Source organism: Phalacrocorax aristotelis, chromosome 2 (assembly GCF_949628215.1).
Source record: "Phalacrocorax aristotelis chromosome 2, bGulAri2.1, whole genome shotgun sequence".
In the NCBI taxonomy this organism is placed as follows: Eukaryota; Metazoa; Chordata; class Aves; order Suliformes; family Phalacrocoracidae; genus Phalacrocorax; species Phalacrocorax aristotelis.
Genome location: NC_134277.1, coordinates 158,336,926 through 158,357,875, shown reverse-complemented (window position 1 = coordinate 158,357,875; position 20,950 = coordinate 158,336,926). Strand labels below are relative to the sequence as shown.

The 20,950-nt window shown below is 39.8% G+C and overlaps 1 protein-coding gene across 2 annotated transcripts in view; it reads left to right on the top strand.

Annotated features, from left to right (window-relative positions):
• ADCY8 (adenylate cyclase 8) overlaps positions 1 to 20,950 on the top strand; it is a 137,992-nt gene that overhangs the window by 68,991 nt on the left and 48,051 nt on the right. For both annotated transcript variants that reach the window (XM_075085835.1, XM_075085836.1), the window contains exons 6-7: positions 13,459 to 13,617; positions 17,779 to 18,049. In XM_075085835.1, coding sequence (XP_074941936.1) covers positions 13,459 to 13,617; positions 17,779 to 18,049 — 430 coding nt within the window. The remainder of the gene's footprint in view (positions 1 to 13,458; positions 13,618 to 17,778; positions 18,050 to 20,950) is intronic.

Sequence of the window (20,950 nt, the reverse complement as noted above, 5' to 3'; positions counted from 1 at the left end):
GGGTCCTGTCGCCTTGTGGGAAAGCACCGGAGATGGAAGGCTGCTGATCGGAGTCCTATACAGCAAGTCACAGAAACTGCTAAAGGAGAAGGTAATCAAGCAAGTTTGCAGAGGTAAAGGCCATCCAGCTGACCTTAGACATTGCTGAACGGGAAAAGTGGCCAGTGCTCTATCTCTCTAGTGACTCATGGATGGTGGTAAACACTCTGTGGGGCTGGTTACAGCAATGGAAGCAAAGCAACTGGCAGCGCAGAGGCAAACCCATCTGGGCTGCGACATTGTGGCAAGATATTGCTGCCCGGGTAGAGAACCTGGTTGTGAAAGTACAGCATGTGGATGCTCACGTCCCCAAGAGTCGGGCCACTGAAGAACATTGAAACAACCAGCAGGTAGATCAGACTGCCAAGATTGAAGTGGCTGAGGTGGATCTGGACTGGCAGCATAAGGGTGAACTATTTCTAGCTCGGTGGGCCCATGACACCTCAGGCCATCAAGGGAGAGATGCGACATACAGGTGGGTTCGTGACTGAGGGGTGGACTTGACCATGGACGCTATTGCACAGGCTATCCACGAATGTGACACATGCGCTGCAATCAAGCAAGAGAAGCAGGTAAAGCCTCTGTGGTATGGGGGACGATGGCTGAAATATAAATATGGGGAGGCCTGGCAAATTGACTATATCACACTCCCACAGACCCGCCAAGGCAAGCGCCATGTGCTTACAATGGTAGAAGCAACCACGCACTGGCTGGAAACATCTCCTGTCCCCCACGCCACTGCCCGGAACACTATCCTGGGTCTTGAGAAACAAGTCCTGTGGCGACAGGGCACCCCAGAGAGGATTGAGTCAGACAACGGGACTCATTTCCGAAATAGCCTCATAGACACCGGGGCCGAGGAGCACGGCATTGAGTGGGTGTATCACATCCCCTATCAAGCACCAGCCTCTGGGAAAATTGAAAGATATAATGGACTGTTAAAAACTACACTGAGAGCAATGAGGGGGGGTGGAACATTTAAACACTGGGATACACATTTAGCAAAAGCCACGTGGTTAGTCAACACGAGGGGATCTGCCAGTCGAGCTGCCCTGCCCAGTCAGAACCCTTACGTACCCTGGAAGGGGATAGAGTCCCTGCAGTGCATGTAAAAAACATGCTGGGCAAAACAGCCTGGGTTCTTCCTGCCTCAGGCAAAGGCAAACCCATTCGTGGGATTGCTTTTCCTCGAGGTCCTGGGTGCACTTGGTGGGTAATGTGGGAGGATGGAGGAGTCCAGTGTGTGCCTCAAGATTTGATTTTGGGTGAAAACAGCCAATGAACTGAATAGTAAGATGTTAATTGCTATGTAATGTTGTATGTCATTACTACTATGGTTGCTATATGCCATATCAATGGTATCGTGGTGGGAATCTCCCAAATTAATACAAAAAATGAACTTCCATTGAACCAAGCAAAGTGCAGCGGTGATAGAATAAGGACTGACTTCAGCTTGCAACAATCCAACACCACACACACCCGCTCTCTGCCCCTAAAAGACTCATAAAATAGATGGAGTGCAAAGTCATGGACTAAATGAACTCAATGGACATTTGTGAACATTTCACAGACATTCTACAGGGGTGGTCCATAGACTAGGGGAATGATAAATGAAATCTGTATGTTCTATTAAAGGATGAGAAGGTGGGGAGGGGTTATCGAAGTTGTATTAGATAGTACGGGACCTGAGCATGACGTAAATGGGATGGAATAAGGGGTGGATATTGTCATGGTTTTAGCTGGGATAGAGTTGGTTTTCTTCACTGCAGCTGGCACAGTGCTGTGCTTTGGACGCAGTATGAAAACAATGTTGATAACACACCGATGGTTTGGTTGTTGCTGGGTAGTGCTCACACTAGTCAAGGGCTTTTCCAGCTTCCCACGCTCCACCAGGTGCACAAGAAGCCGGGAGGGGAGGGGGCACAGCTAAGAGAGCAGATTCAAACTGGCCAAAGGGATATTCCATATCATGTAGCGTCATGCCCAGTATGTTACCTGGGAGGGGTGGCCAGGGTGAGTGGGCAGAAATCGTAGCTTGGGGACCAATAGCGTTGGGCTGGCGGGTAGTGAGCGGTTGTATCACTTGTGGGTTTTTTTCCCTTTTCCTTTTTACTATTATTATTTCATTATTATTATTGTTATTGTTGTTATTATTATCATCATCATAATCATTGTTATTATGATCACCATTTTATTTTAACTATTAAACTGTTCTTATCTCAACCCACAAGTTTTTTTTTTCCTTTTGTTTCTCCGATTCTCTCCTGTACCTCACAGGGTTGGTTTTAGTTGGTGTTTAGTTGCTGACTGGGGCTAAACCACAACATTGTTATATTCAGTGAGAACTGAGAAACCAAAGTCCATTAGAACTTCAGTCATCCCAGGATAATTCAGTTCACAGAGTCACAGAATCACAGAATCACAGAATAATGTGGGTTGGAAGGGACCTCTGGAGATCATCTTGTCCAACCTTCCTGCTTGAGCACGGAGCACAGGAATGTGTCCAGGTGGTTTTTTAATTTCTCCAGGGAAGGAGACTCCACAGCCTCCCTCGGCAGCCTGTTCCACTGCTCTGTCACCCTCAAAAGAAAGAACTTCTTCCTTATATTCAGGTGGAACTTATATGTTCCAACTTGTGGCCGTTGCCCCTGTCCTGTCGCTGGGGCACTGGAAAGAGTTTGACCCCATCCTCTTGACAGATCGCCCCTCAGTCTCCTCTCCTCCAGGCTAAACACACCCAGGTCTCTCAGCCTTTCCTGATAAGGGAGGTGCTCCAGCCCCCTAATCATCTTCGTAGCTCTCCTCTGGACTTGCTCAAGCAGTTCCACATCCTTCTTAAACTGGGGAGCCCAAAACTAGACACAGCACTCCAAATGTGGTCTCACTAGGGCAGAGTAGAGGGGGAGGATAACCTCTCTCGATCTGCTGGCCACACTCCTTTTAATGCTCCCCAGGATACCATTGACTTTCTTGGCTACAAGAACATGTTGCTGGCTCATGGTCAACTTGCTGCCCACCAGCACTTCAAGGTCCTTCTCAGCAGAGCTGCTTTCCAGCAGGTCAGCCCCCAACCTGTACTGGTGCCTGGGGTTCATGAGGTTCCCCTCGGCCCAGCTCTCCAGCCTGTCCAGGTCTTGCTGAATGGCAGCACAGCCTGCTGGTGTATCAGCCACTCCAATTTATTTTATAATCTCAGTGTCTGTATTTCTGTCAATTCAATGACCATGGTTTCCCCCCCAGCCTCTTCTGTTCAGATTATAGGAGCCTTATGTTACTTACCTTAGTGTGTGCTCATATAGTTCACGAGGACTAATCCTTCCATGGGATATTACAAATACTTCAGTCCACATTTCTGAGAGAATCTGGGGTTATCTACAGTCTATTAATTAGAACTTAAATTAGTAGATATTTTGCACAGTGAAAATGAAAAAAGCCCTTCTTTAGAAAACTGAGTTTCTACGATATTGGTCAATGCAAAATTTGATCAGATCTAAAACTTTATAGAAATAACATTTTGATGATTATAATCTTTTCATCTTCATCTGAAGATTTCACAGATAAATATTTTGTATGTCCAAAGTGAAAGGGATGTGTTCCAAGATATGAGAAACCATCATTCAGACTTCACAATTACATTGAGGTTATATAGACAGACTCAAAGCCTTCTTGCAAATCAGAAGATGTTTACAGGAAATGTCCAAAAATTTTTCTACTCATAAAGCCTACATGAATAGTTGTTTCTTCTCCCTCTTGCAGAGCTACATCTTAGCTTTAAATTTTAGCTATATTTTAGCTCAAGCACTTAGGCTAGCTTAAGAATTAGACATTAAAACAAAAGCCAGTGTCTATGCTACAACATTGTATCTAGAATTGGGATTTAGGCACCTAGATCATGGAGAGCAATCCCAGTACTTTTAAAACTCCTGATTTTTGTACAAGTTTAAATTCTTTAAGCAATTAATGCAGAAGGATGTGTTGCATTACACAGACCAGATTTTCCCCTGCAAGTCCTCCAAGATTCCTGTTCTCTCCATTGACAACAGGTAGTTGGTAATATTTCAAGAACCAGTACCACCACTTTCAGTAAGGCAGTGTCCAAAAATCTGCCATCTCAGGGTACAATTACTGAATTTTCCTTCTAGCCTTCTTGAAGACTGCACGGTCAGCAGGAATTGAGCAAGAATTTCAAATCTATTCATTACACAACATGTAAAATAATTCTACATGGACAGATGTAAAGTGTTACATTATTGTAAATTGAGAAGCTACAATTTGATCTTAAGCTCATATACCAAGGATCTAGACTTGAGTTTTGCTGCTCCACTTCTCTCTTTGCAGATATAAGGACCTGTTCAGAACACAGTAAAACAATCCAAGATTATTATTTTATCTGTAATGATTTTTTTGCATCGCCGTGTCTTGTTACAAATGTTATAAAAGAAAAGCTATTATTTTTATTCCAGTATGTTGTCTGGTACTTTGCTCCCTTAACCATTGAGTACTATTGAAATGCAACTTTCAGCCATGGAAAGGTTCCATGAAATCTTATATTTACTCTAAAGCAAGGAAGCTTTGCCCCATCACATTCGTGTACGAGCAAGAATCCTAACTCCAGCTGTCTTGCAAAACCCAACTTCCTGTAAACTCTCTTTAGCTGCAGTTGGAAACACAAATCAAAATAAAAAGAACAAGCTGTTCACCAAGATTCATATATTTAGCTGATTTTCATATATTTTCACATGCAGCATAACTCTTCCTGTATTTCATTTTATTGTATTAATGCCTGTCTGTACTGACAGTTCATAGAAATGAGATGTTAGTGGAATGTTTAGTCATCAGATGATAATGTTTTATTTTAACAGTTATCACCCAAGCTAAATGGGTGTCAGAGATAACATGCAGGGAAACTAAACCTGCAACTGCTCTTACCTACAAAAAAGAGCAGCCATATTATATCTATATGGGGAGGAAAAGATTTGTAAGAAGAAAGCACTCATCAGCATTTTCATTGCATGTTAGTGAGATTCCGAAGCCGTGTTGGAGTGCCAGATGGGTGGGATTATGGAGGTGTTGTGGTTTAGCCCCACTCAGCAACTAAGCACCACACAGCCGCTCACTTACTCCCCCCACCCCAGTGGGATGGGGGAGAGAATTGGAAGAGCAAAAGTAAGAAAGCTTGTGGGTTGAGATAAGAACAGTTTAATAGTTAAAATAAAATGGTAACAGTAATAATGATCATAACAATGATAATGATGATGATGATGATGATGATGATAATACAATGAAAAGGAAAATAACAAAAGAGAGAAATTAAACCCTGGAGAAAAAGTGATCCGACTGCTCACCACCTGCCGACTGATGCTGCCCGTCCCCGAGCTGCGATTGCTGCCCGTCCCAGCCAACTCCCCCCAGTTAAGATACTGAGCATGGTGTCATATGATATGGAATATCCCTTTGGCCAGTTTGGGTCATCTGTCTTGGCTGTGCCCCCTCCCCTCCCGGCTTCTTGTGCCCCTGACAGAGCATGGGAAGCTGGAAAAGTCCTTGACTAGTGTGAGCACTACCCAGCAACAACTAAAACATATCCACATTGTCAACACTGTTTTTAGCACAAATGCAAAACACAACCCCATACTAGTTACTATAAAGAAAATTAACTCTATCCCAGCTAAAATCATGATAGTATGATATGTGATAAGATTCAGGATGGAGGTATCTATTTCCTGACAGTAAAATATGAAACATAAGCTAAGACCTAACAATAAAATGAGATTAGATTTGGTGAGAAAATTGCTTCCTCAAATGTATTAAAATGGATGTAAAATAGATAAGAGAAACATAAAAGTATATCTGAACTGAGATGATTTCTAAATATCATGTTATGCTCCAGAAAGATATTAGCATGCTTGTTCATTGGGGCTTTCCATTCTTTGGGTTGGGCTGTGGGGAGAGGAGTAGTTACATAAAGCATAGCAAGGAAAGTTCAGAGGGAAAGTAAGGTAAAGGAGAAAGGAGAGGAAGCATGATAAAAAGTGGAAGTAGAGGAAGGACTGTAAAGAGAGGTGAAGGAAATAATCATAAAGAAGAGGAAAGAGTACTTCCAAAGTGGAAATTATAGAGCGTAGTCTGCCAGTGTCAAGACCAAGATGAGAATAATGAATCTTGCTGTGGTGGCCTCATTTTAAAAAGCTTATTAAACATTTTTATAAGGGTGCAGGGGAATGTCACAAAAATAATTCATGAAGCAGAAGTGCCTTTAAAATAAGAGAATTGAGAAGCTTGATCTCTTTAGCTAAGCAAAAAAAAAGGATTGAGAAGTTATTTGGTAGCAGCACATAAAAAATTTTATGGGCAGAAAACACTAGATTTAAAAATGGGCGTTGGTATTACCAAGAGAAGTGATGGCTTTTCTGTCCCTCAGTGTTTTTGAATCAAACCTGAATTTCTTCCTACAGTAAATACTTCCATCAGGCACAAGTTACTGGAATACAAAAGAGCACAAGTGGGCAAAATGTACCAGGCTGTGTGGCACAGGTTATCAGGGTGGACAATGTAACTGTCCCTTCTGCTCTTCAGCTGGGGACACAGTGGCAGCATAAGTGACAGGAGCTGCCTGCAGGGGTTAAAGGCTGCCGCTTTCACCAGCATCTGCTCAAATATCCTTATTCTTAAAATCCTTCTAACTGGGAAAAGAGGGGGGAGGGAGGTTGTGTGAGGCCCACCTTCCCAAGGACTCACTCACATGGTCTAACGATGGAAATCCAACAACAATCCACACCACAGTGGAAATTCAGACAAATCTTTATGCTGGTGTATTTGTTTGGTAAGCCCAGGAGTTCTGAGTATTTTGTTTCTTGGATTATTTCCCACTAAAATACCAGCTGAAAGAGTAATTATTATGACAGAAAAAATAGTCCCAGCATACAATGCAAGCTAAACTCCAGAAATTAGATAACAGTTTGTCTTCATTAAAAGTCTGTAATTAGCTACTAATAGTGACATCAGTTCATGAGAGGGGAAAAAAAAGACAACCAACTAACAAAAACAAAACAAAAAAATCCCCACAACAAACAAACAAACAAAAACCCAAACACCACAAATATTTCAGATTATCTCAGTGACTGACCTGGCAGGTTTCCTGCCTTTTGCAGGAAAAACTGCTTTTAACTTCATCTGCTGAGTATTAAAAAAAATCATAAAGTGATCAATGCTTGTTAAAGAAGATACTTAGTCAGAGAAACAACCAGGAATTGCTTTCATATTCTGTGATTAATCAATAGTTATTTAATTTTATAATTATATAATTATATAATTGATCCCGTTCTGGATTCCTTCCACAGATTATTTCTTGTACAATACACACGGCTCAGCCTATGTTGTAATTAGCCCTGATTCACAGAAGACAGTCAAATGCTTCACAGAATCAAACCCTATTGCTTACCTTCATTTCTGTATGGTGGTGGAAAGGGGCTTTACAAGATATTCACAAGTTCAGCCAGCACTTTTCAGACAGGCCACAGAGTGAATAGGTTTCACACTGGGGCTGGATCACATCGTCACCTCCACTTGTCCCTTTCAGCCACTGACTGTGAAAGAACAGAGCATCAGAAGACAGTCTCTTTCCCTGTTTTTGCTGAATTGAACTGGGCAGAGATTAATAGGATCGTGTACCTCTGAGACCTTTTTTCTTTGAATGTGCCACCAAATGTAATAAAAGCAATGTTGGCAAAATGGCATAGGAGTGTATATATTTATACAGCTTTTTATAAGAGAGTTTTCAAATGAAAAAGCAGACTTCTGATAATATTTTTTGTAGTCCCTTGTGCTATATTAGCTTCCTGCCTCTCAGAGCAGAGAGATTTAAGAAACAGGAATACAACAGTGGTTCAACTCTGACCATGTTGCTATAGTATCCATCTGAACTCAGAGCAAATCAGTTATATTAATGATAAGTCTGACGATATGAAACTTCTCCAGATAATAGTTTCTGCTGACATTGGAATCCAGCTCTAATTCCAAGGTAAACTCACCCTGGAGCTATTTTAAACTGGCTTCTTGGGATAATATCCTCCTTAAATTGTAAATTCAGTGCTGTGTGAAGTCCATCTACAAAGTGTTATATCCTGTGAGTCATAGTACCTGAGCTGTATTCTTTGAGCTGTCACCGGTTTAGTGCACCCTATTACCTAGCTTTTTTAAAATAATTGATAGCTCCTTTGCAAGTATGACACAGTTCCCAGAATCACACCAAGAAAGAGCACTTACCTCGGTTCACCTACTACCATCTCATGTCACCACCAAAAAGCACTTGAGTTCATTTAGGAAAATTCCACAAATCTGTTGAGCCCAACCAAAATGTTGCCTGTGTAATTGAACCGTAGGATCATGGGACAGTTCAGTTTGGACTGGACATGAGAAGATCACTCGTCCCACCTTCTGCTCAAAGCAGGATCAGCTATGACCCTTATTTACTTCACCCAGAATACAGAGACTTTCCTATTACATCTGCATGAGGGTGATATTACTTGATGGATAAATTAAACGCTCCCAGGGAACGTTAGCTGTCACTAGGAAGAAGTGGCACAGATTGGCCAACTTCATTCTTCTAAACTATTTTTTGCTTCCAAAAGCAGGCAGTTACATTCAAATTGCCTACTGGAAATGGTCTTTGTCCTATGCAAACTCCGGAACCTGGGGACAAGTTGTGATACACCTAGTTGGCCAGGAAAACCATTTGGGGCTGTTTTAAATATCTCAAAGCATAGACAGAACCTTGCATAGTTAAACTGTCATCACAGATGTAGCCAGTGTGTCATTGTCTGAACCTGTATGGTATGAATTCCAGGGCATTTGGATTTTTGGCAGCTACAGAAAAGGCTGAAAAGCAGATTTCTGACATTTGATTCACCTTCTACATGCAAATAGGAAAGCCTCTGATTAACAGCACAAAAATCGAATACCCGTCAAAGGATGCTGGCCAGAATGAAATGCCAAGATCCAATTAAAATCAATGAAAATTTTATCATTGACTTGAATGAAATGAGGTATGGCATGAATAGCATCAGCCACAGTTGCCTCATCCTGGATAAGATATCAGATAGCTTATGAGTAGAAGGGTCTGCTTTATAGATCATCAGTAATGCTGCTTCATGCATGCACTTTGTCAAAGTATTTGCAGAAAGCTTGTAAAACAGTTGAAGCAAATACTTTTTTAAATTAGAAGCTTCATTGATAGTCGAATAAAGTTAAGAGGCAGAAGAACTAAAAGATGTCGAACACCTGAGCTTATGCAAAATAAACACTTCTCATTTTTTTAGTATCTAGTACAGCTATTATTTTTGAGAGTTTTTTTCTGAATAAATGAGAACTGCCCTTATTGATGAAGATGATCCAATGTTAATTGTTTCAAAGTTTTTAATTGTTTTCTTCCTATAACAGTATATAAACAACACCTCTTAAAGTGTGTGGTTGTCTGGCTGTTAGGGAGATTGATTTGACTATGGTGAAGTCTCTTTCTCTATGTAAATCAGAAATCTGTTTCACCTCACATCACACCAAATTTTAAAGAAAAAGAATAATTTTTTGACTTTTTACATACTAATCAATCACTTCACTTTTAAAGTGCATCCATTTATTCTTTATTGAATTTAAAATCTTACAACAAAAGTTTCGTGAAGAGTAATGTCTCCACAAAGAGGTTCTCAGCCACTCTGCCCTCAGTCTTGTGTTGCAAATAATAAGGCAATGGAGCAGGACCAGATTGCTGTTCTGCTTTGATTCATGTTCTGGACAGGGTCTGTTTAAATATATCTCAGACTGCCTGTGGCTCGATTCAGTCAGGTCCTCTCATGCAATTAGTTTCCTATCTGTCAACATAAGAGCATATTGCTGTGAAGGGCGAGTAAGAGGAGGATGTGAAGATGGGGACCCTGCAGGTTCACCAGCACTGTAGCAGACAGAACAACGGGACAGCCTTCAGTGAAAGGATGCAGGCAGCCAGCCAAATCCACACTAACTGCAGATGAAGGGCTGAGATCAAATATCACCTGAGCAGCACACAGGAATAAGTTGCTGGGAGGCTGTGAAAGGCAACAAATGAGGCAAGGGAGGTAGGACCTTGATTAGGGTCTGCAGTGTCATGCAGGAGGTGGGGTGGACAGTACAGCTATGTGAAGTTTTGAACAAATGCAGAAGTCCTATGTGTTTGATTGAGGCTGATGAAACCTTTTCAGGCCATCATTACATTTTTATGACAAAGGAAATGTTAAAATCCAGCAATCCTTAGTGAACACCCTGGAAACAGAGGAATGTATTGCTCGCTTGCACCATCATTTGTATGTGGTCTCTCCAATGAGATCTTTGTGTGTTAGTTCTCACATAGGGTACAAATACAAGACCATAAATTACACTATTTAACTTAACAACTTATTAACTTAACTTGGTATGGAATGGAATGGGGTGGAATGGCATGGTAGAATAGAATAGAATAGAATAGAATAGAATAGAATAGAATAGAATAGAATAGAATAGAATAGAATAGAATAGAATAGAATAGAATAGAATAGTTGGAAGGGACCTACAACGATCATCTAGTCCAACTGCCCAACCACTTCAGGGCTGACCAAACGTTAAAGCATGTTATTGAGGGCATTACCCAAATGCCTCTTAAATACTGACAGGCATGGGATATCAACCACCTCTCTAAGAAGCCTGTTCCAGTGTTTGACCATCCATTCAGTAAATAAATGCCTCCTAATGTCCAGCCTAAACCTCCCCTGGTGCAGCTTTGAACCATTCCCACGTGTCCTATCACTGGATACCGGGGAGAAGAGATCAGCTCCTCCCTTTGTCAGGAAGCTGTAGAGAGCAAAGAGGTCACCCCTCAGCCTCCTTTTATTCAAACTAGACAAAACGAGGGTCTTTAGCAGCTCCTCATAGGACATGCCTTCCAGCCCTGTCACGAGCTTCTTCGTTGCCCTCCTCTGGATGCATCCAAGGAACTGCACCCAGTACTCAAGGCGAGGCCACACCAACACCGAATACAGTGGGATAATCACCTCTTTTGACTGGCTGGTTATGCTGTGTTTGATGCACCTCAGGGTGCGGTTTGCCCTCTTGGCTGCCAGGGCACGCTGCTGACCCATACTGAGCCTGCTGTCATCCAGCATCCCCAGAGCCCTTCATGCAGGGCTGCTCTCCAGCCACTCCTTTCCCAGTTCAGACTTGTTACTCTCTCTGGCATTTGGGCTTGTTAAATTCCATGCCATTGATGATTGCTCAATACTAGTATTTGTCCAATGTTAAATACTAGTCATTATTAGCAATTAAATACTATAATGTTTAAAATCTAAATTGGTCTAATAGAGTGTGCGTATATATATATGCAGAGAGAGATATTACATAAATATATGCTATTAGACCATTTTATTAAACTTAAGGTCTTCTTATTGCATGCACTTTTCAATGAAAAGCTTTTTGCTCAACTATTCCTCTTGATCCAATTAGCTTTTTATTTCAAGATAAGGAAATCAGACATAAAATGAGAAATAATTACCTTAGTCTGAACAAAAGCAAAAAGTAGACTGGGGAAATGATCATGTGGGGAGCTGTGTGCTAATTCCTCTGATAGTAATGAGTGTTAGTTTAGATTTTTTTGTAGCATATCTGTAAAAATTCTTCAAAACACATTACAAATTGCAGTTCTTTCACTTCTCTTAACTCTTCTCACAACATTTAAGGCACTACTTCAGTGCGGAGGAGTTGTTTTCATGTCCCATCTTCCAGAGACTGGAGATTGTTTATTTTTGATATTTCAAGCCCTCTTGCTTGCAGAGCAATAAAGCAATTTGTAAATTAAAACTGTCAACTCAGAGTATCAGAATGCAAATAAATCCCTTCTCAAAGCTTATTTTTTATTATTTTATTATTAACTTTTTAAAATCTCTCCCTTTTAGATATCTGAAATGTTAGCTTCCTGATATGATGAACAGATCTTGTAGGCACACAGCTGCGCTGGGACTTACATTATGCATGCTATTCTCAAAGGTTTCAGAATATGCAGGAAAGGGAAATAAAGATTAATTGCTTATTTTCAATTCCTCCCATTTTTATATGACTAACTTCTCTTTAAAATGCTTATTTCTTCCCCCCCCCCCCCGCCCCCAATCTGAACTGATGCCCTGTTGCAACAATGAAAGGCCAACTATTGAATGCAGTAAGCAATTTACCCTTTTCTCCTCTAGAAAGGGTCTGTCAAGGTCATGACTGAGGCATCTGAGGCTACAGTAGTTAGCTTCAGAGCTGTGAAATAGAACTGTTTATTCTTTGCCTTCTCTGTTTTGTGATCTTGCTGTGCAACAATTGACTTCAGTGACCGTAGAACTGCGACTCATTACAGAGAAGCAACAGCTTTGTTTGTAGACCAACGTGCTTTTCCTATCCTGAGCATGCTATTCAAATATTAATGAACACTAGCTCTAATAGTATTTCTGGCACAAATAATTGCTGTCACACAGGCAGAATGGGAAAAGTGCTCTCTTTGTCATCCCAGTGGATACAGCTCAGTTATTTTAGTTGTGAGCTTCCCATGGTGATGTGCTGGAGTATCTCGATACTGATTTGGAAGAGGCAGACCTAGTTCTAAGACACTACTAAGGTGCCTGTGGCTATGAATGATGCATGTTGTCTTGTATCAGAAGAGGAAGATATTATTTTAACACAGTAAAATTCCCTTTATAACCAATAGACATATTAATTGAAAATAGTAATGGGACAAAGTCCCTTTTTTGAGACTGTTAACAAATATGCCCGCATGTGTTTACTTTTAAAGAAGTGAAATGGTCTTTCCCATCACACAAAATGGAAGAAACGGATTTTAGAATCACACCTTTATCATAACAGAGCAAATGGTGTTCTGGCCAAATCTACTTAAAATAATTCACCTTTGGACAAAGAGTAGTTCTGGAAAATTTCAGTCAATAAAATAACATCTTTGAAATATTGAAAATTGTTCAAAAATACAATAAAATATAAAAAGTATATGTAGGTTTGATGATAATAGTTTCTGTAATGTGGTTGAATGCTCTTTTATAATTCCAAGCTAAAGGACTCATTGAGTCCAGACACTTCACTCAGACATCTTTTCCTCTCCCTATCTTTCACTTTCTGTCTGATAGGAATAATAACCTCTGCCACCGAACCACGCATGCAGTTAAGCCTTAATGATAATCTGGCTTTTAAAGTCCTTTTAACACTACCTGTACTTTGTTACCTAGAAAGTTATCTCTTAATTTTTCAGACTAAGTGGTTCTTTATAACAAATGACATTGTATTCTACATTGTACCCTTTTCTAAAAGATACAAAGAACTGTGGCATATACTTTCATGAGTCTGGTCTTTTTTTTGTCTTTTGTTTAACAGATATGTTAGGTCAAGAACAAAGCATGACATTGACATGAGAATAGGGATACATTCCGGATCAGTTCTGTGTGGAGTGCTGGGCCTGCGAAAGTGGCAGTTTGATGTCTGGTCATGGGACGTGGACATCGCAAACAAACTCGAGTCAGGCGGAATTCCTGGGTAAGGCAACGTGTATGTCCCACAGTCAAAAACCATTTCCAGCACGGTACACAGTTAACCTTGCCAACAGATTAACTGCCTTACATAATTTCATCAACCATGACCTTTGAGGTTTTTTTAATTTTTTTTATTATTATTATTTTGTGGTTAGTAAGGATTTGTGAGGCTATAGTCAGAAAAGGTAGAAATGGTCAGCTTTCAGAGGCATTGGAAAAGACAAAGGTATTTCTGTTTCTTTGCCAGCTATGATTTCCTGAATAAGGTCAGTGGTTTTACTCCACCCATATAATACTCAGAGGTAGCCCAAATTTCCCAGTTAGGCATTGACCATTCCTGAGTTTTTCCAGGCTTCATTCTCTTGTCCTTTGCATTCAAATGCTGGCGTGAGTCACAAGGCTGTAATTTATTTTATTTCACAATGCACAAAGTGTGGGAAGATTTATGTGTTCACAGGTTGTTACACTAATAACAAGGTGTTGTGGACAGCAGGCTCTCTAGGAAGTCTTTTAAATAATATGATGCTTTGGTGAATGTTTTGAGACATTTATGTCAGCCTGCTTATAAGTGAAAATACATTGTTTTCCATTTCGCTGCCTAGTTTTCCTTTATCAGGGGTGGCTGATTCACCTGCAAGATAGAATGTTATTTCTGCCTGACATGACCTATATGTCATGGTAGTTTGGAAGTTGCAGATCCTAAATTTGAAGCAACAGTAGCAGTTGCAGGAATCCTCTGCTCACTTTTAGTTCCACCTTCCATAGATGAAAGATGTAGCAAAAGATTCCCTGCAATAATTCAATTTTTGGCCATGGAACATCGAAGCATTAGCAGTGGACATCTTTATGTGGAAAAAGTCTAACTGATGCTGTCATCCTGACTGAGAGAGGTTTTAAGTCATCAAATCTGAGTCATGTGCTGTACTCCCTACATGCACATCAGGTTCTGTCAGAGCTGTCATGTTGCCAGGAAGTTAGAAAGATATTTGCTTTATATTGTATTTCTAAATGTGGGCCCCTTCCACTGTTCCCCATAGTAGACCTTTATACTAATATATATTCTTAGAATCAGCAGAAAATAAAACGTTACATGCTCTGAAAACAACTTCTATACTCTGCATACGTCAGTGGTGTATAAAACTGCAGAAAAAAATTTTCTTTCCCTGCTGCTTATCCCACATGATAGCCCCAGACGGCTAAGATCACATGGTGCTTTTTTAACGTGAGCAAATCAATTATCTAAGTTTCACCATTGTCACCTACAAAAAGTCTAGTTTATTTTTGTTAATGTGTGCAGGTAGTATGGCTATTAATGAATAACCCAGAGAATGCACCACCTTGCTATTGCTGATAAAATGCCTGGCTAAGTTGCAGTCTACTGGAGCAGAGTGATTTCTACTCCCGTGTATCAGTTTGCCAACAGAACAAAGCCTGTATGTGACAGCAATTCACTAAGTCCCTCAAAACAGTGATTTACCACAGGCTTTCCTAGTGAGCAGAGCAGATTTAATAGAGCAGTTAAGTTTGCTTCAGCCTCTCCTTACTTCTCCCTGCTGCCAGCATTCACATCCCCCTCCCTGCCGCAATACTGAGATCATTCCTGTTCCCAGAGCTGTGCTGTTTTCCTCTGTTTTATCAGAAATGCTGCCCAGGGGTTATGAATCGTCCTGCTCTCACAGTGTGAAACAAGAGCAAAGATGAACCACAGTCCTTTCCTGAGTGCACAGGGGAGGGAGGCAGCTTGCCTGCCCAGGATGGGGAGGATCCCTTCACCCAGTCTGGGGGCAGGAGAGAAGCGGCTCAGCTCTTTCCCTTGCCGGTTGCATGTGACCCTGAGACCTCAAAGCATGGGTGATACAGGGACTGATTGCCCCTGAAAGAAGAAGCATAAACGGGCAGCTGTCTGGAACACTGAAAAAAAAAGCAATCATTTCTGGTTTTCTAAGAGGAAAAAAATGTGTCCACAACACCTGAGAAGGAAACCATGCAAGATCCTACAGTGCTATTTCAGAGACACTCTTCTAAGGGCCCCATCTTCTAATAGTCTTCACCTGGTGAATCTACGTGTTAATCGATGGTATTGAATTGGCATAAAACTTAGCTAATAATTAATTTTCCAGGTTGTATCAATGACAGGTATCATCTAAAGCTTTGGGCCTGATGTGTTTTCGACAGGAGGAAAGGGTATACCTTTCTATTTCAATGCTCAGGTTCCAAATTTACTGCATGTCTGTAAAATTAGAAAGACAGCTCTCCACTATATATTTTAAATTCTTTTAAGTAAGCTGTACAAAAGGTGAAACCAGAAAATATGTTTAACCTAGCAACTATTTATTAATTTTTGGTCCATATATGGGTATTATATCAGTAGCGAGCTCCCTGCTCCAGTTAAAGCTGTTACCATTTCCATTTTAAAATCCATATTTCATGGCTTTATAATGCAATCCTCCCAAATTATATTAGTGGAAACTCAGCACAAAGATAGTCACCCTGGCAACTAATGTATCATTTTCTTTCTCTTTCTTCTTTTTTTTTTCTTTATTTTTTTTTTTAAACAGTTCTTTACTTAAATCATTTCAGTTTATTTGCATTTCTAAGATCTAGGAAATATATTGCCTTTCTGAGACATCATATGACCATGTTTTAAAGTCTAGGCCAAAAGTTGCTTATATTTGAGAAACATCTTTACTGTATTTTATTGTTCGTTTTACTGACATTTGACTACAGAAGAACACTATTCTATGTGGATGTCATAACAGCATGATTTCAGACATTGAAGTCGTACAAAACCTGTGCTGACTTCAGACAGAAGCTGAGACAGGTTAAAGAATGGCTAGGATATAAATTTTTGATCTTTTCATTATATGCTGTTCTCTAATACTTTACGTAGACACAGTTTGTGCCAAACTCTGAAACTCCTGGGTATTTCACAACGCTTAAAGACAACCAGCACTTAATTTTCTGGTAATACATGCACATCATACATGCACATCTTTACAGCCTTCCTACTCCAGCAGTATTTGATGCAATCTAGCTCTGTAGTGGCATCCTTTAAGTTCCAGAAGAAAGCTCCCAAGGGGCGTGCTAGGACCCTTTCCTTCAGTGGAGACAAGCCAATTTGTGGTGCCTGAGAAAAATGCCTCAGCATTAAGAAATGATCAAGAATTTTAGCTGAATGAATTTTAGGAATCTGTCTGCAAGCCTGACTCGCAAAAAGTGCCATGCATCCAAACTGGAAAAATGAGCTGTTTTAAAGTATCTTAATTTGTTTTGCTTGAGTTAGCTAATTGCATTTATGATGCTGCATTGTAAAGTATAGCACAGCTAACCATGTGGATGTGTTAAGAGGTGTCTGCAATTTACCTTACATCTATGAAACTGAAGATTTCATTAAAATAGAAATAAAATCTACTTCTTTTTTTTTTTTTTTTGGTTACTTGAACTTCTTCCTGTCCTTCTCATGCAAACATAATTCCAGTTAAGAAAATCCAAATATGAAGCACCTCTATGTTTGCTTGGGAGACACCCAAAACCTTATTATGATTTTGCAAAATTTGAGATTTTTGTATGTGATTTCTTAGATTCAATGTCACTTTTGCAAAAGCTTTTTGAACTCATCACTTAGTCCTACCAGAAATTATCACTTCACCTGCCTTTATATAGTTTCCCTATTTCCCTAATTCACTTCAGATGCAATCAGACCACTAATGTTAACTGTCTAAGCTACTTCATGTAACTGAAGGAAATTAAAAAGCTTTCACACAAACTGCTTGAATACATACCATATATTTTCCTCTCACCATATTTAACTCAAGTGGCAATTTTCATTCACTTTGAATAGTATTTTACTCAGGAAGGCCTTCCATTAAACTATTACTGTGAGCAAAAGTAGCAGGTGTGAATATCAAAGTGTTTTTCCTGTGACAGGACTTTGTGAATTAGTGAGATCCTCTTGATGTGAACATGCCTTGAGAGTATTTGTCCCCAAATGAAGCTCATGTTTGTGAATATAGTATTTAATTTTCTTTTTAGAAATCATCATATACAATAGAAAACCTTCTATTTATCCATCATGTTAAAAACGATGCAGAGTTCATAATCTCCTTGTTACCTACGTATGGTAGAGCACAATCAGTATTTGCTACTACTTATTTCACTTATGCAGGAGAATTCACATCTCCAAAGCCACTCTGGACTGCCTGAACGGGGATTATAAAGTTGAAGAAGGGCATGGCAAAGAGCGTAACGAATTCTTGAGGAAACATAACATTGAGACTTATTTAATTAAACAACCTGAGGAGAGTCTGTTGACTTTGCCTGAAGATATTGTGAAAGAGGCTGTCAGCTCCTCTGACAGGAGAAACAGTGGAGCAACATTTACTGAAGGATCCTGGAGCCCTGAACTTCCATTTGATAACATAGTGGGAAAACAGAATGTAAGTTAAACTTCCTTTAATGTCATCAAGTATAAATGAATGTTTGTGTGCATTTCAGTAACAGAAGCCTCAGAGGAGACAAATTCATCTTTAACATTTATTCTAACACATACTGTAACAGCAGAGGTTTAAACAAATTGTTTCAGGGCAGAAATAAATCATGTATGCAAACTGGGGAAACGCCAGGGGACTAGAGGTTTTAGGGTTTTCCAACACAGCTTAGTTTTAATTGAACCAGTCCATAAAGTAGTAAATTAAAAGTAAAGCTAATGTTACTAAATGAGCTGGGACATGTTGTCGGCGTGTTTATCTCATTTCATAGCTTCACTGCACTGCCATCAAAGTAAAGGGATGAGTGAATGGACGTTGGGCCAGAGGAAAAAACATAGTGTAGGTTGTTGATATGTAAGAGAAAGAAAAAAGGTCTCCCTAAAAAAAAAAAAAAACTCGTGAAAACACTTTGTCCATTCTTTACTTTTTAATTTTTTTTAATAAAGAACATTAAAAATTTAGATTCTAAGACAATAAGGTTCACTAGCAGGTGAGTTAGGGTCTAAGGTCATGAGTAGCTCAATAGAAATATGAGATAATAAAAACTGCTCCTGATCAGACCTTTTTGAAAGCATTGCATGGCTAATTGCTAGCACCCTGGGAACCAGCAATTCTTGTACTGTCATAAAAATTTCTTGTAAAGTCTGCTTGCTTAGAGGAATTAAAGATGGAAAGGTTAAAATGCCCTCAGACACCACTTTTTTCACTGCATTTGAAAGACTGATGAATCTTTATGAAACAAGGTCAGCTGGAGTTTTCTTCCATTTTTCTGAGGGATCTGTAATGACATGATATATCCTTCCTTCTGCTGCACATCCTTAGTCCTACTTGTCTGCACTGTCTGTTGAACTTCAAGCATTGCTGTTTGGAGGTCTTGCTTTGTCAACCGTCTTCTGCTTCTTACAAATCTGCTCAGAAGTAATAAGCCTTCACAATCAGCCCGTGGTGGTCTCTTCGTCTCTTCAAACTGAACTGGAGCATGGCATAATTTGCTGTCATATAAAACACCTGTTTTATATATGTTCTGTACATCTGTGTATGTGCATGTATGCTGCCTTTTAGTATTCACTGTAGTTTGTTGACCTGTGAATCTACTCTCATTTCATTAGGAATAGAGGTGTGAGTGCATGCTGCTGTGAATATCTTCTGATCTCTCACTGTTTCTTCTTTCTCTTTAAGACACTCCAATTTCTGTAGTCCAAAAAATCTGTGCATCGTAGGCTATCATTTCATTGATCATTTTCTCAGCTAAACCTGACCTTGATGCTAACAGAGGAGGAATGAAATAAAGGTCTAGTGGTCTTCTATTACTGATCAACTTCCACTCAATCAACTAGTAAAAAATGCATGAAAATTGTTGAAACAGGTATAACTAAACACTTGCTTTAAAGAAAATTTTTGTCTTTAGAATAGTTTCTCACTGTTTTTTAGCAATTTAAGAATAAAATTATAATTTTATATTACACAGCTTTACAACAAGCTTTTTGGTGAAGACAAGATTTTAAAAATCTGCTATTCCATGTGTGATTCAATTATGTAATTTATCATTTTAAAGGTGAGACAATAGGCATTACTGGTCATAAATAATGTATTTCAGCTCAAAATTCAGATGATAGATTTAAATTATATTAGGATATTGTAGCTTTTTCCAAAGGTACGTCAACTTTGGACAGAGTGAGCATTTAATAACATTAATTATGCCACCTAAATGTCGCTGGCAGCATCAGACATTGAGACTCCAAGTAGCTGCAATCCAACAAGGAATCACTCCGTGTGTCTGAATATTTGCCAATACCATTTCAATGTTTTCTTTACCCAATATAAATTACAATAAAATTTGAGCAACTCTTACCACGTGTCTTACTTTTAGCTGTAGTTATGTCAGGAAGAATATGAAATGGCAAAGTCTCTGGTAAGTTCTCTTGCCAAACTCAAATTCATCACAATCCACAGTCTTTACCTCAACCTCATATTCTATGGGCAGCCTAAGACAGTGAATTGCATGAGTAAAGAACAGAATAACCTCTCTTTATGTACACAGTCACAGACATTAACAAAAGCTGCCCGTGTCTACAGCATAGTTAGCACCATGTGTCAGTTCTGGTAGTGAGGTAAGCCAAGGATGCAAGTGTCTGCTCTGAAATTCAGACCATGCCCAACATGGATGGAGATTTCTGTTATTGAAACAAGTATCTGGGTTTCTTTTCTAAAGCACGGAATGTTGGACAGAAGTTATTTTATGTTAAAAGAGTGAAGGTCCATTTGCCCAGAGAGATGCCTTGGTCATATAGATGCCCCATCCCTGGAAACGTTCAAGGTCAGGCTGGACGGGGCTCTGAGCAACCTGATCTAGCTGAAGATGTCCCTGCTCACTGCAGGGGGGTTGGACTAGATGACCTCTAAAGGTCCCTTCCAAACCATTCTATGATATTTCTATGTTTCTAAGGCTTCCTTCTCAAAATAAATTAATAGCTGTTGAAGTTGGATTTCTTCTCTGGGCCTTCCAAAATAGGTGGTCACTGTGCGTGGTGCTGGAGGCACCTGATGGGTCTGTAATGACAAGAATTAGGAAAAAGGCAAATTAAAATGTCTGTCTTGTACAATCCTATTTTAGTGATGGCTGCAATGACTTTTACCAGTTATGACAAAAATTATACTTAAAGACTGTCAAGGTGACAGACAAGTATAAGCAACAGGGTGGAATTCAGTTCAAAACCAAGGCACCTGCATGTGTGTCTCTACTGACTGTCCCAGGTATCAATCTCCCACGCAGCTCAGCTCCTAAACATAAGGGTCTAGTGCTATATGTGGTTCTCCAGGGTGCCAGAGACATCCATATGACAAGGGGCC